The sequence below is a fragment of the Ceratotherium simum genome, chromosome 16 (genome assembly GCF_057802395.1).
Source record: "Ceratotherium simum simum isolate JZ-2026a chromosome 16, ASM5780239v1, whole genome shotgun sequence".
In the NCBI taxonomy this organism is placed as follows: domain Eukaryota; kingdom Metazoa; phylum Chordata; class Mammalia; order Perissodactyla; family Rhinocerotidae; genus Ceratotherium; species Ceratotherium simum.
Window position 1 is genome coordinate 46,725,263 of NC_141915.1, and position 15,109 is coordinate 46,740,371.

Below are 15,109 nucleotides of genomic sequence, written 5' to 3' on the forward strand. Positions count from 1 at the left end.
GTGGCTAGTGGGACTGAGGAATCAATTTTTAATTTAATTTAATTTGAATTAATTTGAATTTAAATAGCCACGTGTAGCCAGTGGCTACCATATTGAATAGCGTGGTTCTGGATGATGAGGGCTTTTATGCTGCTCACTGATTTGAGCCAGCCTGGCACAGAAGAACATTAAAGAAATTATCTGGTCAGATTCCATTAAAATCCAATGGCTTAGATCTCTCTTTCCTGTGGCTTATTGCTTCTTCCTCTGGTTATATCACTTCCCACTCTGGGGGAGCAGGGAAGATGTGAAAGAACCATACACTCTTCCCCTCAGCATGGAGGAGGGCAAGAACTGTAGAGGCTCCGTGGCTGAGTGCTGCTACCCCACCATACACTGGTCAGATTTTGTCCAACCTACACATCCTAAGAGATTAAGGTGGTTTTCATATGCATTTTCCCCCATCACATTAAGCATCTTTTTGTGTCTTTATTAGCCCTTCATAACTCTTCTATGAATTGTCTCATCATATCCTTTGCCTGTGATTCTATTGGGTTGTTTGTCTTTTTCTTATTGATTTTTCCAAGTATTTTCTCCAGGTTTGATATTTGTTTTTTAATTTTGCTGATGGTTTATTTTGCCATCAGAAGTTTAAATTTTTGTTTGTCAAATCTATCTTCTTCCTTTTTGTCTTCTGTATTTTATGTAATGCTTAGGAAGACCTTCCCCACTCCAATATATTTATTTTTAATCCTATATTTTCTTCTGTATATATATAGAGTACATGTATGAGTTTCTTTCTGATAATCTCTTCTGTTTTGTTTATCTCTTTGCTTATTTTTGTTTTAATTATTTAGGTTTTAGAGGATTGGGTTGGACCCATGTGAAATTGCCAATTTTGTATATCAAAAGTTGTTGACTGTCAGCAGTTAGCATATAGTTCAACCCAATACATTCATTAAAACTTTTTATTATGATAATTTCACACACACAAAAGTAGAGAGAATATTACACGCATGGACCTGTCACCCAGCTTCAACATTATCAACATTTTGCCAGTCTTGGTCATATATCCCCCCTTTTAAATTTTGCTGTGACATTTAATGACAAATCATTTTAACACCTCTTTGAATAAATTCTTACTCTGAGCTCTAGTTATAGAAATTGTTCTTTGAACTAACCTAATGAGTCTCTCTAGAAAAGCATCAATATCAACCTTGCTTACATGCCCACATGTGTCACTGGTTATGAAAACTGATCAGCCATATAACCAACTCAAGGGGAATTCCTGTGCCTCTGTGGGAGGAAATCTCAATTTTGAGGATAATCAGTATTGAGATTCCTGTGGCATCTCAAAAATGAACAATGGAAAAGACCTTTTAAGTCCTGGAGTTGAGTCATTTAGGAGATAAGACCATGTTTTCAGAACTGCTGCTCCAATCTCTAGGTTTTCTTCCTAACAAGAGTAATTGGAACATAGTTTTTAAATCCAGGTGTCCTGCTAATGATACTGAACTGTCATTGACAGAAAGATCCGAGCTGAAGTGGTTGAACAATGGTTGGGATTGAGCAATGTGGGTACTATTAGCAAACCTGAAAGATGCTCAGAAGAAAGGTGAAAAGATAAAGGTAGATAAGAGAAGAAAAAGAAACAATAGAGAGAAAGGCAAACAAACTGCGTGAAAGAGAAAAAGAGAATCTTATGTTGAGAAGAAAAGGAAGATATCACTCAGAAGCCATAGCTTTCTAAATCCTACATTTAAAATATACAATTAACCACACTTCCTGTTCCTTTTCAGAATTATAGCTTTCAGCCGGCCTGTCAGATATGAAGATGTGGAGCACAAGGTGACAGCAGTGTTTGGGCAGCCTCTTGATCTACATTACATGAACAACGAGGTAAGAAATTAGATGGATTGGGCCGGCCCTGTGGCTTAGCGGTTAAGTGTGCGCGCTCCGCTACTGGCGTCCTGGGTTCGGATCCCGGGCGCGCACCGACACACCGCTTCTCCGGCCTTGCTGAGGCCGCGTCCCACGTACAGCAACTAGAAGGATGTGCATCTATAACATACAACTATCTACTGGGGCTTTGGAGGAAAAAAAAAAAGGAAGAGGATTGGCAATAGATGTTAGCTCAGAGCTGGTCTCCCTCAGCAAAAAGAGGAGGATTAGCATGAATGTTAGCTCAGGGCTGATCTTCCTCACACACACAAAAATAAAAGAAATTAGATGGATGATATGGGTACAGGCGGGGACAGCTGCCTACCTTTTTTCTCTCTGCTTAACTGAGGATTTCCTAGTTTGTTCCTCTAATATCATATGCAGGTTTTCATTTTCTGGAGCCTCTTTTCTTAATTCCAATAACTCTGAGATTTCTGGTTTTTACTACATGGGAGATTACATAGCTATTTCCCTTCCCACTGCTCATTCAGTGCCGGTAGCTGTAACACTCCATGGTGGAATCAGGTATGGTATCAGGCCCAGGGCTTATATTGTCTCCTTCATATTTTGTAGATTATCTTTTTCTTTCCAGCACAGGCTTAGCAAGAAGTAGAGGGTTCAGCAGGGGGTGAGGAGGTGTGGAAAACTGGTGGGTAGATCCTTTATTGACAGACATAAATGCTGGATTCTTCTCTTAGAGTTTAGCCCCTGATTGTAGCTTGTCTCAAAAGTTAGCACCTACTCCAATGATTTCTTTAACTCTTCCTCCTCCTACCCCCGGCCCCAAGAGTCCTTATTTATTCTTACTTTGAACATCACCCAGGAAAGAATTCTTTTGAATGTCAGTTACTTGGCTGCTTTCCCAGCTCCAAGAAGGGTTACTAAAGGCTACAATATGATTAGGCTGGTGCTTTGCATTTGTCTGCAAGGCAATGTGTTTCTGCCTAGTAAAGAGCGTGTATCTTGAGGGAATTGAGTTGGGGAGCAAAACAAGAAAGCTGGGCAGCATCATGGCTCTTTGAGAGTCAGGTCCTTATTGTGTAGTTTAATTTTGTTGGTTGAAAAGTTAAGAATTTCTTCCATAGTTTGGAGCTGAAATCTGTAGGGACTGAGATTTGTTGGCTAAAGACTCCCTGGTCCCCTTCATACAAAATGTTCACCTACAGTTGGATATACTGGCAAATAGCTAACAAAAATAAGACCATCTGATCTTTTGTTTTTTGGATAAATTTTAGAAATATATCACATTTGGAAAATAAACCACTAACTCTATAGTTAATAAATAATACAGATGTAAGTATTTTAAAGTATGTAAACTAACACATTTTTTTTTTTTTTTAATTTTTATTTATTTATTTTTTTCCCCCAAAGCCCCAGTAGATAGTTGTATGTCATAGTTGCACATCCTTCTAGTTGCTGTATGTGGGACTTGGCCTCAGCATGGCGGGAGAAGCGCTGGGTCTGTGCACGCCCGGGATCCGAACCCGGGCCGCCAGCATCAGAGCGCACGCACTTAACCGCTAAGCCACGGGGCCGGCCCAAACTAACACATTTTAAATACAGGATAGGAGAACCGCCAAAATATAAATGCCAAATCCATACAACTTTTAAAAATTGCAGCTCAAGCTTCAGTAACTACATAAGAAAGTGAAGCTCAAGTCAGCTAGCTAATTGGCATTAAAGAAAAGGTGTTCTTTAGTTAGTAAAGACTTTTCTGGATAATTTAGTGCTCATTTCTATTTCCATTAATATCTCCGTTAAGAATTCCAGACGTCCCAAAATCCATTTTCAAGTTCTTTTTGCCAGCAAAGTGATTGCCCAGAATGTTGGGCACTCCTTTTTTTTTTTTAATAATTTTATTTATTTATTTATTTTTCCCCCCAAAGCCCCAGTAGATAGTTGTATGTCATAGTTGCACATCCTTCTAGTTGCTGTATGTGGGACGCGGCCTCAGCATGGCCGGAGAAGCAGTGCGTCGGTGCGCGCCCGGGCACTCCTTTACTCAAATGTTTGTGCAGATGTTAATTCTAAAGCCAAAGATGAATAATTGTTATTAATTATTTTAGATCATGCTTGTCTTTCCATACCCTGCTAATGTCGATGACCAAGAATTGACTAATTTATATTTTATTTAAAATCTCTCAACCCATTTTTCTTTTCTTTGCCCTCTAAACCCTGCCCTATCAGGATTTGAGAACCACAAATGGAAAATCTATTGATTTTATTTTATTTATGTTTATATTTTTATAGTATTAGCTTTATTGAGATATAATTCACCTACCATAAAATTTACCCTTTTAAACCGTACAACTTGTGGTTTTGAGTATATTCACAGAGTTGTGTAACCAACGTCACTATCTAATTCCAGAACTTTTTCATTACCCCAAAGAGAAACCCTGTACCCATTAGCAATCACTTTTCATTCCACTCTCCTCTCAGCCCCAGAAAGTAGATAGATAACCATTTATCTACTTTCTTTCTCTCTGGATTTGCCTATTCTGAACATTTCATATAAATAGAATCATGCAGTATGTGGCCTTTTGTGTTTGGTTTCTTTGTTTTCAAGGTTCATTTATGTTATAGCATGTATCAGTACCTCATTCCTTTTTTATGGAATATTAATGGAATATGGAATATTAAATGGAATATTAATGGACTATTAATTAATGGAATTCCATTAATTAATGGAATATGGAAGATTAAATGGAAATTATGGAATATTAATAATATTCTATTATATGGATATACCATATTTTCTGTATCCATTCATCTGTTGATGGACACGAGTTGTTTTCACTTTTTCGCTATTATGAATAATGCTGCTATGAACGTTTGTGTACAAATTTTTATATGAACATGTTTTCAGTTCTCTAGAGTATATACCTAGGAGTGGAATTGTGGGTTTTATGGTAACTGTATGTTTAACTTTTTGAGGAACTGCTCAACTTTCCCATATTGGCTGTACCATTTTACATTACTGCCAGCGATGTACGAGGGTTGCAGTTTCTCCACATCCTCAGCAACATTTTTCTTATATTTTGTTTGTTTTTTAAATTATAGCCATCCTAGTAGGTGTGAAGTGCTATCTCATTGTGGTTTTGATTTGCATTTCCCTGATCACTAAAAGCTGTTGAGCATCTTTTCATGTGCTTATTAACCATTGTATATCTTATTTGGACAAATGTGTATTCAAATCCTTTGCCCATTTAAAAAATTGGATTATTTGTTCTTTTATTGTTGAATTGTAAGGGTTCTTATGTATTCTGGATGCTAGACCCTTATCATATGTATGCAAAATTATAGGGTTTTTTTTCAGTTAAAACCTACTCAAGTAATTTCTTTATCTCCCTCCCGCCACCTCACACAACAGTCCTTATTTATTCCTTTAAATGTTTACCAGGAAGGAATTCTTTTATAATTTATATGATTTGCAAAATTTTCTCCCATTCCATGGGTTGTCTTAGATTTTATTTTAAATACTATTCTTACTATTTGTTTTTTCTGGCCTAGGATTTAGAGTTCTCATCTCCTTTTATTATAAATTGGGAGCTGAAGAAATTAATTGGACTTTTGCTTGATTTTGTGTTGGCCACAAATGTGTAAGATCTGTCATTTGCTAGGTCCTAGGCAAAGCATACTTTTGCTTCTTTTAATACTCAGTACTCATACTGTCCTCTACTTGTAACAGCGAGTGAGACTTATCCGTACCCCCAAGGATCTTCTCTTTAATACTTCAGTGGAATGAAAATGGAGGAGTTGGTTTTTGGGTTCTAGTCACTGATTTTTACCTTGAAACTTTGATATTAAACCCTACTATGCACTCTAAATTAGTGTTCTTGAGCCAACTCTGATGGTTACAGTTCAGCTCTCTCACTGCTTTGGCAGCCTGGGTTAATTTCCTAGTCACAGAACCATGCCACCCATCTGTCAGTTGCCATGCTGTGGCAGTGGCTCACATAGAAGAACCAGAAGGACTTACAACTCATATATACAACCGTGCAGTGGGGCTTTGGGGAGGGAAAAAAAAGGAAGATTGGCAACAGATGTTAGCTCAGGGTGAATCTTTCCCTGAAATCACCCAATCATAAATAAACAAACAAACAAACAAATAAATAAATAAATAAAAAGTGTTCTTATTTGAGTAACGGTTTTTGTCTTCTGCCCACCCCCTTCCTCCTCTTCTGCCTTTTCTGCTCGTTCTATTAATGTCAGCACAGGATAGGGTGAGACATGATTCTACTTCTTTTTTATTTATTTTTATTTTTTTATAATTTTATTTATTTATTTTTTTCCCCCCAAAGCCCCAGTAGATAGTCGTATGTCATAGCTGCACATCCTTCTAGTTGCTGTATGTGGGACACGGCCTCAGCATGGCCAGAGAAGCAGTACGTCGGTGCGCACCCGGGATCTGAACCCCAGGCCACCAGCAGCAGAGCGCACGCACTTAACCGCTAAGCCACGGGGCTGGCCCTGATTCTACTTCTTAATTTGGGAAGAAATATGGGGGCTATAACTGGGATTTGATGCTTTGGAGTAAAGGGTATTTTTAGAGAGGAAGCTCCTCTCAGAAAATATCTTAAAACAAAGTATTGATATGTACTACAGCATGGATGAACTCAAAAATGTTAAGCTAAGTGAAAGAAGTTAGATGCAAAAGACCATGTATGAATTGAATTGAATATGCATAAATTGTATGATTCCATTTATATGAAATGTCCAGAAAAGGCAAATCTGTAGAGACAGAAAGTACATTAGTGGTTGTCTGAGACTAGAGGTGGGAAGGGGGAATGACTGTAAATGGGTACAAGAGATCTTTTTGGGGCAATGGAAATGTTTTAAAATTGACTTGTGGTGATGGTTGCATAACTCTGTAAATTTACTAAAAATTATTGAATTGTACACTTAAAAAGAAAATATCTCTATGGTTTCAATTAGATCTTTTACGACCCCATAGTATCCCATGAAGTGGTTTCCTCCCACCTTATTTTAATTTTTTGTTTATTTTGCTTATTTTTGTAAACTAAAGACTTATGTGATTTCCTTTTTTCTGGGTCCTGTGTCACAGCTCTCCATTCTGCTGAAGAACCAAGATGATCTTGATAAAGCAATTGACATTTTGGATAGAAGCTCAAGCATGAAAAGCCTTAGGATATTGTTGCTGTCCCAGGACAGAAACCATGTAAGTAGCCCGTCAGCCTGACAGCTGAAGACAAAGCTTGCTGTTCTCCAGGAGTTCGCCTTGCTTCCTTGACAGAATTTTGTGTTCCTTAGCCACTGCTCAAGTGAGAACATAAGTGCAGCCCAGCCCACTGTGTCATTGGCCAGCTAGCTTTCTGCATTTGACTTCACTGTGAAGCCAGACCATCAGTGTTAAAGTTGCAAATAAAGGTTACTTGGCTTGTGGTGTGGGAGGAAGGAAAATATTTTATGGTAAAGGAGAAAATGCTTTTTCTCTACTTTTAGATTTGGACCCCAATGAGAGATTTGATTAGCATGGGGGTGCTGATTAGCAAAGGCTGTCAAGGATTTGAGACTATCATGCTTTCCCAACTCCCACAACTCCTCAGCAACTGTTCCTTTCCCTCGGGACACATGTAGGAAACAAACTTTTCGTTCTGTTCAGTGGAAAAAAGTCCATGGGCTGGAGGGCCTCTTGTCATTTATCAGCTGCTGCCTTACCAAATGGCGGGCAATCTACCGTCAGAAGTGAGGAATTATCCCTTATGCAATTTCCTCTCCTAAAGGATTCCTGGAGGCCTACATTTCACAAGAATGCTTGTAATCTGGGTCTGTCTTCTAATCACTGATTCCTCTACCAGTTTTCTTAGATGCATGTTCCTAAAGGTTTCTTGGCACTCTTTCCTTTCCTTATTCTTGAAGACAGCCAACTGTGGACATCTGTCATTGCTGCATGAGAACTATGGATGCACCACACCAGGACAGAGTTTAGATGGAATGGTGCTCATGCTGACCCTTTATTTTTAAAGAAACTTATGGGATTGGGCTGTCCTTTTGATTATGGAGAGGCACAGGAGAATGCAGTTAGGAAGCCTTAGAATAAAGAAGACATTTTCTAATATTATAGAAATGTCCTTGTGTGTGAGGATTGGTCTTTTCTTTCCCAAATGTCTTTTTTTCTGGATATGTCTTGGGAAGTATTCTGAAATAAAGTATATACTTTATTATTTCATTTCAACTGCTCCTTGTAGTCCTTCCTTATTGCCTATCATGTAAAATCTAAATTTAGCCTAGTATCCAGGGTTTATCACCGACTACTCTTTCTTTCAACTCCCCAGTCCCATCTTTCTACAATCTTCAGCGTACTCCTCCCATTCTGCAGTTCTTCTTCCTTCCTCTGCCAGACTATGGCTATCATCTTTTTTTTAGGATCTAGCTAGATTTATTTAACAACTACAATTTTGTCAGTATTTTTGACTGAGTCCATTTCGATTATTTCCTACCCCTTTAGTCATTGGATATAATTTGCACACTAGTTTATAGGTTGCTTAGTAATTGCCCTCTAGTTGTTGCATATTTGTAAGTTTTACCCCAAAAGATTAAAAGCTCCTTGAGAGCAGGAGCTGTGTCTTATTGTTTTGGAACCCCTTCCCCACCCATCCTCTTAAAAAAAACACAGTGAATGCTTCTTGAATTGTTAGCAAGAGTCAAGCACAGATCATAGTCAGCAAACCCCTTCCTTACAGAAGAAGCTAGAACTGGGGTTTAGTTTAATGATGTGATTGTTTGACTGGTAACTAACACCCCTAATTGTGATCCCTCCACTCCCCTGATGAGAAGATATAGAGAACTGGTTCTTTACATCTGCTTTCCTTTCCAGGGCTATTTGAAAGATGTCTGAACTCTGACGTTCGTGGCATTGCATTAGATGTTGCATAAAATAAATGCCACAGTGATGCCTCTCTTTCTAAGGACCTGTATTCTTAAAAATTGTAGTGAAGTCAGTATAACTTTTTGTCAAGTTTATAATTTTATTTATTTTCCCCCAAAGCCCCAGTAGATAGTTGTATGTCATAGGTGCACATCCTTCTAGTTGCTGTATGTGGGACACGGCCTCAGCATGGCCGGAGAAGCGGTGCGTTGGTGCGCGCCCGGGATCCGAACCCGGGCCGCCAGCAGTGGAGCGCGCGCACTTGATCACTAATTCACCGGGCTGGCCAATTGTAAAGTTTTAAAAAAAAGAGGATTATCTCACATAATCCTATCACCATAACACATTGATTGATTTATTTTTGCATATGTCGTTCCAGTCTCTGGCTGTATGTATACAAACTTTAAGTGTTGTCAGGGTATTCATACGATTGTATAATTTATTTTTTCATTTAACATTGTCATGTACATTTTTCTTTTTTTTTTTTTTAACAGTTATTTATTTATTTATTTATTTTGTGTGTGTGTGTGTGTGAGGAAGATCAGCCCTGAGCTAACATCCATGCTAATCCTCCTCTTTTTGCTGAGGAAGACTGGCTCTGAGCTAACATCTATTGCCAATCCTCCTCCTTTTTTTTTTTTTCCCCAAAGCCCCAGTAGATAGTTGTATGTCATAGGTGCACATCCTTCTAGTTGCTGTATGTGGGATGCGGCCTCAGCATGGCCAGAGAAGTGGTGCGTCGGTGTGCGCCTGGGATCCGAACCCGGGCCGCCAGTAGCGGAGCGTGCGCACTTAACCGCTAAGCAACGGGGCCAGCCCTCATGCACATTTTTCTATGTTAATATACAATCTTCATAATTGTGATTTATAAGGTACTTAATTCCCTTGTTGGATATACCATAATTTAATTAAATAACAATTTTTGCTACTGTTGGGACACTTAAGCTTCTCCTATTTTTTGTATTTATAAAGATTTACATTTAAGACTAACATTGGTAATGGTGGTGATGAACTATTTCCTTGGGAACTTCCTCAGACTTCAGGCTTCTTAATAAACAGAAGTATCAGCATCCAAAATTGCTATTGTACTCAGGAATCCCACCTCTAGAACAGTGCTTCTCTAACTGTCTATGATGAAATACTAGTTTTGTTCTTCTAATTTCCAATCTGTCATGGACCAATTCTTTTTTAAAACACAAAAACTGAAAAACGAAGTGGAAAAATAAACTAGAGACATACAAAGTACGAGTCCACGTTTTTATTGTTAGATTCAATAGACATAAAGTCACTCTGCCAAATTGCTGTAAAAGTTTTTAAAGAGTTACTCTCCATTTCTCTATTTACCTTGTTGAGGACTGGTCTACCACAGGTTGTGGCCTGGCACCAGCACACAGATCACACTTTAAGTGTACTGCTCCAGGATACCATATCACCCTGGTCTACATCTCTTCCTGCCGATAACGGTCAGCCACTTTGTTTCTATACTTAGTTTGCTCCATTTTTAGCGACCTACTGCCTCATCCACCTTTTGTTACCACCTATACCTTTACTTCCCTTCTTATTCCTGTTTTCAAATGTGCTGTCTCTTTCTTCTCTCTGGATTCCTTTTCTACTCATCCTTCTGTGACAGCTTCTAATCTTTCCTCTGTCTTCATCCCTCACCAAGATATAAAGTCATACCCCTCCCACTGCACCTGGCCACGGCCATGTCTTAGGCCTCAATATCGTTCTTACCTGAGAACTCCTGGATTTTGGTAATCACAGAACCACCTCTTACTCTGAAGAAGCCTCTCTCTAGCATTGCTTTCTACTGCCATTTTAAGATACTTCATCATCTCCTTCAGTGGTTCTTGCTGCCCTAGGCCTCTGCCTTGGACCATCAACTCTTAGCTTATTCCTACTAAAGACTTCCTCTCTAAACGTATGTGCATCTAGCTCTTAAGTTGATCTTTCTGCTCTTGACCTTCTTATAACTTTCTACACCGAGATCTTCCATTATCATAAAGTAATCTCAAGCTTAACATTCTTTTGTCACTTGTATCTGAATATGAGAAAAACTAAATACCCAGCCACCTTAAACTGAGTATGGCATTTTGTTCTACCTCAGATTCTTTCTGACAAAAGTAAACTTGTAATCTTCTCATCCAAGTGTTGCCCACTTCCCAAATTTCCCATCAATGAGTTTGACACTATCTTGTCTATTATTTAAGTTCAAAATATCAAGAATAATCTAAAGGGTAATTCTTTCCAGTCTTCCTAAAATAATGAGGCAAGTGCAGGAAGATAGAAAAAAACTTTTTTGGCACAATAGCTTCAGTCTGGCCCCTGTTTAAAAATAATAACACCTTACAGGTATAAGGTGCTTTCATCTCTCATTCGGTTCTTGCAACTTTGAGGGGTCCAGGGCAAGCGTCTGTTATCGCCAGTCTACACTTGGGGAAACTGAGACTTAGAATGACTTGCCCAAAGTGCGGCAGTAAAATAGTGACAGAGCTGGTCTAGAATCTAGATGTTCTGACTTTTTCAGTACCTGTCAGTTACCATTCAGGAAAAGAATCTTAGAATTATTGTAGTCCTTGGAAAACCTCACCCAGGTTCCTCCACAGTTCATTAGAAGCAGAACAGAAAGTATAATGTTGCCCATGAGGAAAACTTGTGAGATGTTGTGTCATTGTATTCCCCACAGCTCAGAAGATAACTGAGCTAGGAACGGTCCAAGAGAAGACTCAGTTTTCAAGGGGTTGGGGTCACTTTTATATGTGAATAGTCTAAAAAGCTTGGAGGGCCGGCCCCGTGGCTTAGCGGTTAAGTGCATGCACTCCGCTGCTGGCGGCCCGGGTTCCGATCCCGGGTGCGCACCGATGCACTGCTTCTCCCGCCATGCTGAGGCTGCGTCCCGCATACAGCAACTAGAAGGATGTGCAGCTATGACATACAACTATCTACTGGGGTTTTGGGGAAAAAAAATAAATAAATAAAATTTAAAAAGCTTGGAATTCTTTAGTCAGGAAGTGCAGCCTATGTATATATAATCAAAGTCTATGAAGAATTGAAGAGTATGGATAATGAAAACAGATTTATTCACCTAATCTCAATTTGGTTGAACCCTTTGAATATTGGAGGTTATACGTTAAAAGAAAAAGGAAATAAGGGTTTGTATAAGGGGTGTAAACACGGCATCCATTATTCTGAAGTTATATGGTTTCAAAACAGTTTTTTTTTAAGGTTTTTAATAAATTCATGGATGTTAAAGCTATACATTTAAAAATAACCTGGATGCTTCCACAACTTCATAACTATCATGGTCTTCCATGCAAATGCCCCCATTGAAGCAGAGGACTGGTGAGATCCAGGGTGCCATTTTATGTTCTCACCTTATGTTCGCACAAACCAAACTAAAGCGAACACACACACACCCCTTTTTTCCCCCCATGTAGTTGAATCCACTTATTCCTGTTGTCTCATACCACCAAATCTTTTATCAAGATAATTTGTGAGTTGACTTGTAATCTCTTTTTCTGCTCATCTCCTAGCCTCCAGTCACTGAATTTGTGAGTTGACTTGTAATCTCTTTTTCTGCTCATCTCCTAGCTTCCAGTCACTGCAGTCTTTATGCACATGGTTCCCTGGTAATTTTTCATGTTGTTTGTGTCAGCGACACACACGGCTACCCACACAGTCCTTCAGTGAGGTTTTCGTTGAATGGTCAAACACCATCTTCTATTTGCTATCTTTAGAGGGTTCTGCTAGCTACACACTTCACACATCTTGGCTCTCCTTTCACTCCACTACAGTCCCCTTTTATTTTTCCTAGTCCCACCTTCCTCCTCCCTCTCTTTCCCACTTCTAGTCTTGTTCAAGCTTCCCTGAATACTTGCATCAGCCTCATTTTTGTTTACCATTCCATTCTCTTTTATCCCCTTAAATCAGGGTTTTCAAACTTGGCTGAATATTACAGACACTTGGAAAGATCTAAAAAATACCAGTCCTTGGGCCCTATCCCCAGAGATTCTGTTGTAGTTGGTCTGAGGTGTCGGTAGCCCCATAGGCAGTTCTAATGGGCTGCTGGGGTTGAGAACTATTGCCTTAAATCGAAGCCTGACTCACCTCCTAAGACAGCTGCTCAAAGTGTGGTTCATGCACCAGCAGCATCAGTATCACCTGGAAGCTTGTTAGATTCTCAACCCCACCCCAGACCTACTGAATGAGAATCTAAGTTTTAACAAGGTCCCAGGTGACTTGTGTGCACATTAAAGTGTGAGAAGCCCTGCTTTGAAACCTTCACTGATTCTCATCCTCTGTTTTCCAACTTGTTGCCACAACTTCGGCCTTTCCTTTTACAAATCTATGCTTGTGCTGGCTGTTGAACCTACTTTCCTGTCTCAGCTTTTAGATTTTAAAATTGAAAATTCATTTTGTATGTTCTTTGGTGCATTTCAAATTCATGTTGCCAAGATTTATTGAATTCCCGCTGTGTGTTAGGTCCCGTGTCCAAGCAGGTGTGCTTGGCCCCATGTCCTCGGGGTGCTCATCATGCAGCTCTTCTCTTTCTGACTGCAGGGCTGTGGCCTTTCCTTGCCCTTCACTGGCCTGCTTCCCTAGTACGTGGCTTTGACTGTTTTTTCCTTTCTGACTCTCAGCAGAGAGCTATTGCACATCGGAGGCTTCAGCAAGAACATTCACTTCCCCTTGGTTCTGACTTCCCGTTAGAGCAAGACGGTTTGTCAAGACAGCTCTGCATATGACAAAGTCTGGCGTGGTGAGACTAGAGGAGGCTGCTTGGCAGCTGAACTCACCCCTGAGAGTGGGAAGCCTTTTTCCTGGAGGACAGGATACAATTTGTTTAGGTCGGACTTTTTTTTCCTTATGGGAGGTAAAAAAGATAGAGACGCAAGTAGAAACTTGGACCCAAGTTATAAATCCCGACCTTTCACTCTCAGTAGTGCTCTGCGAATTTGTTATCACATCCTGACATCACTTGCTCACCTCCAAGCTTCAGTTTTCAGCTTTCTCAGTGCAAGGGCCCCCCTTTGTTGCTTTGTTTTCTCTCTAGGGCTCACCTGGTGGCTCCTCTGGGTCAGTTCAAAAGTGAGGGTAGATGTGGTAAGGCTGCTGACCCTGTTCTGAGGTCCTTGACCTCTGGCAGAGTGGTGTAATAGCCTTTCCCAGATGAACACAATCCTGAGATGGTTCACATGTAAATCCTGGTAATATGAAGCAACTTAGATCTTCTTACCTTAATTTTCAGGGAGTGATTATGGTTGGAGAAGAAGCAGCATGTCAGGCTACTTTTAAAAATACGTATTTATCAGGGCTGGCCTGGTGGTGCGGCGATTAAGTGTGCGTGCTCCGCTGTGGCGGCCCGGGGGTTCGCAGATTCGGATCCCAGGTGCGCACCAACGCACCGCTCATCAAGCCATGCTGTGGTGGCGTCCCATATGAAGTAGAGGAAGATGGGCACGGATATTAGCCCAGTGCCAATCTTCCTCAGCAAAAAGAGGAGGATTAGCAACGGATGTTAGCTCAGGGCTAATCTTCCTCACACACACACAAAAAATACGTGTTTATCAACTAGAATATTCTTGGGCAGGGAGGTTGCCATCATCCTCCATTCTGACCCCCCACTCTGCAGGTGATCTCGCTACTGAAATAATTTCCTGCTATTCTTCCCAAGCTCTCTGGAGAATTTTATGAGAGGGTATTTACAACTCTCTTTTCTGTTTGGCAGATTATTACAGGAATGCCTGTTATTCCTCTGTGTCTGGGTCATCACTTATTAAATTGGGGCACTGGGTCTCAGTGCTCCTATGTCAATGAAGCTGTAAAACTACATCAAGCAAGTAGGGATTTGTCAAGACAGATTGAGGAGTGAGATTTAGGGGAAAGCTGGGTAGCTTATGTATTGAAAGCATGAAGGTGGCTGAGATCCTGGGGAGTCCTGGGGAAGGATGAGGGGGTCCTTTCTTGGCTTGCCTGCTTACAGATAGCTCGGCCTTTTTCTTCTTGTCTTGCAGACCAGTTCCTCTCCCCACTCTGGGGTGTCCAGGCAGGTGCGGATCAAAGCTTCGCAGTCTGCAGGAGATATAAATACCATCTACCAGCCCCCCGAGCCCAGAAGCAGGCACCTCTCTGTCAGTGAGTATTTCACTCCTTTTTTCCTCTCATCTAATTTATCTGCCTATGTTTTTTAAAAAAATCAAATAATTCTTAAATAAAAAGCAATCATCAAACATTATTGACTGTCACTCTGTGCAGAATAATCCTCTGTGCCTTTATTTGGGGAGAAGGGATAAAGAAATG

The 15,109-nt window shown here is 40.1% G+C and overlaps 1 protein-coding gene across 5 annotated transcripts in view; it reads left to right on the plus strand.

The window, feature by feature from the left end:
* Nucleotides 1-15,109, plus strand: part of MAP3K3 (mitogen-activated protein kinase kinase kinase 3) — a 61,114-nt gene that overhangs the window by 23,940 nt on the left and 22,065 nt on the right. For all 5 annotated transcript variants that reach the window (XM_087441390.1, XM_087441386.1, XM_087441389.1 and 2 more), the window contains 3 exons: nt 1,779-1,878; nt 6,986-7,099; nt 14,824-14,944. In XM_087441390.1, coding sequence (XP_087297516.1) covers nt 1,779-1,878; nt 6,986-7,099; nt 14,824-14,944 — 335 coding nt within the window. The remainder of the gene's footprint in view (nt 1-1,778; nt 1,879-6,985; nt 7,100-14,823; nt 14,945-15,109) is intronic.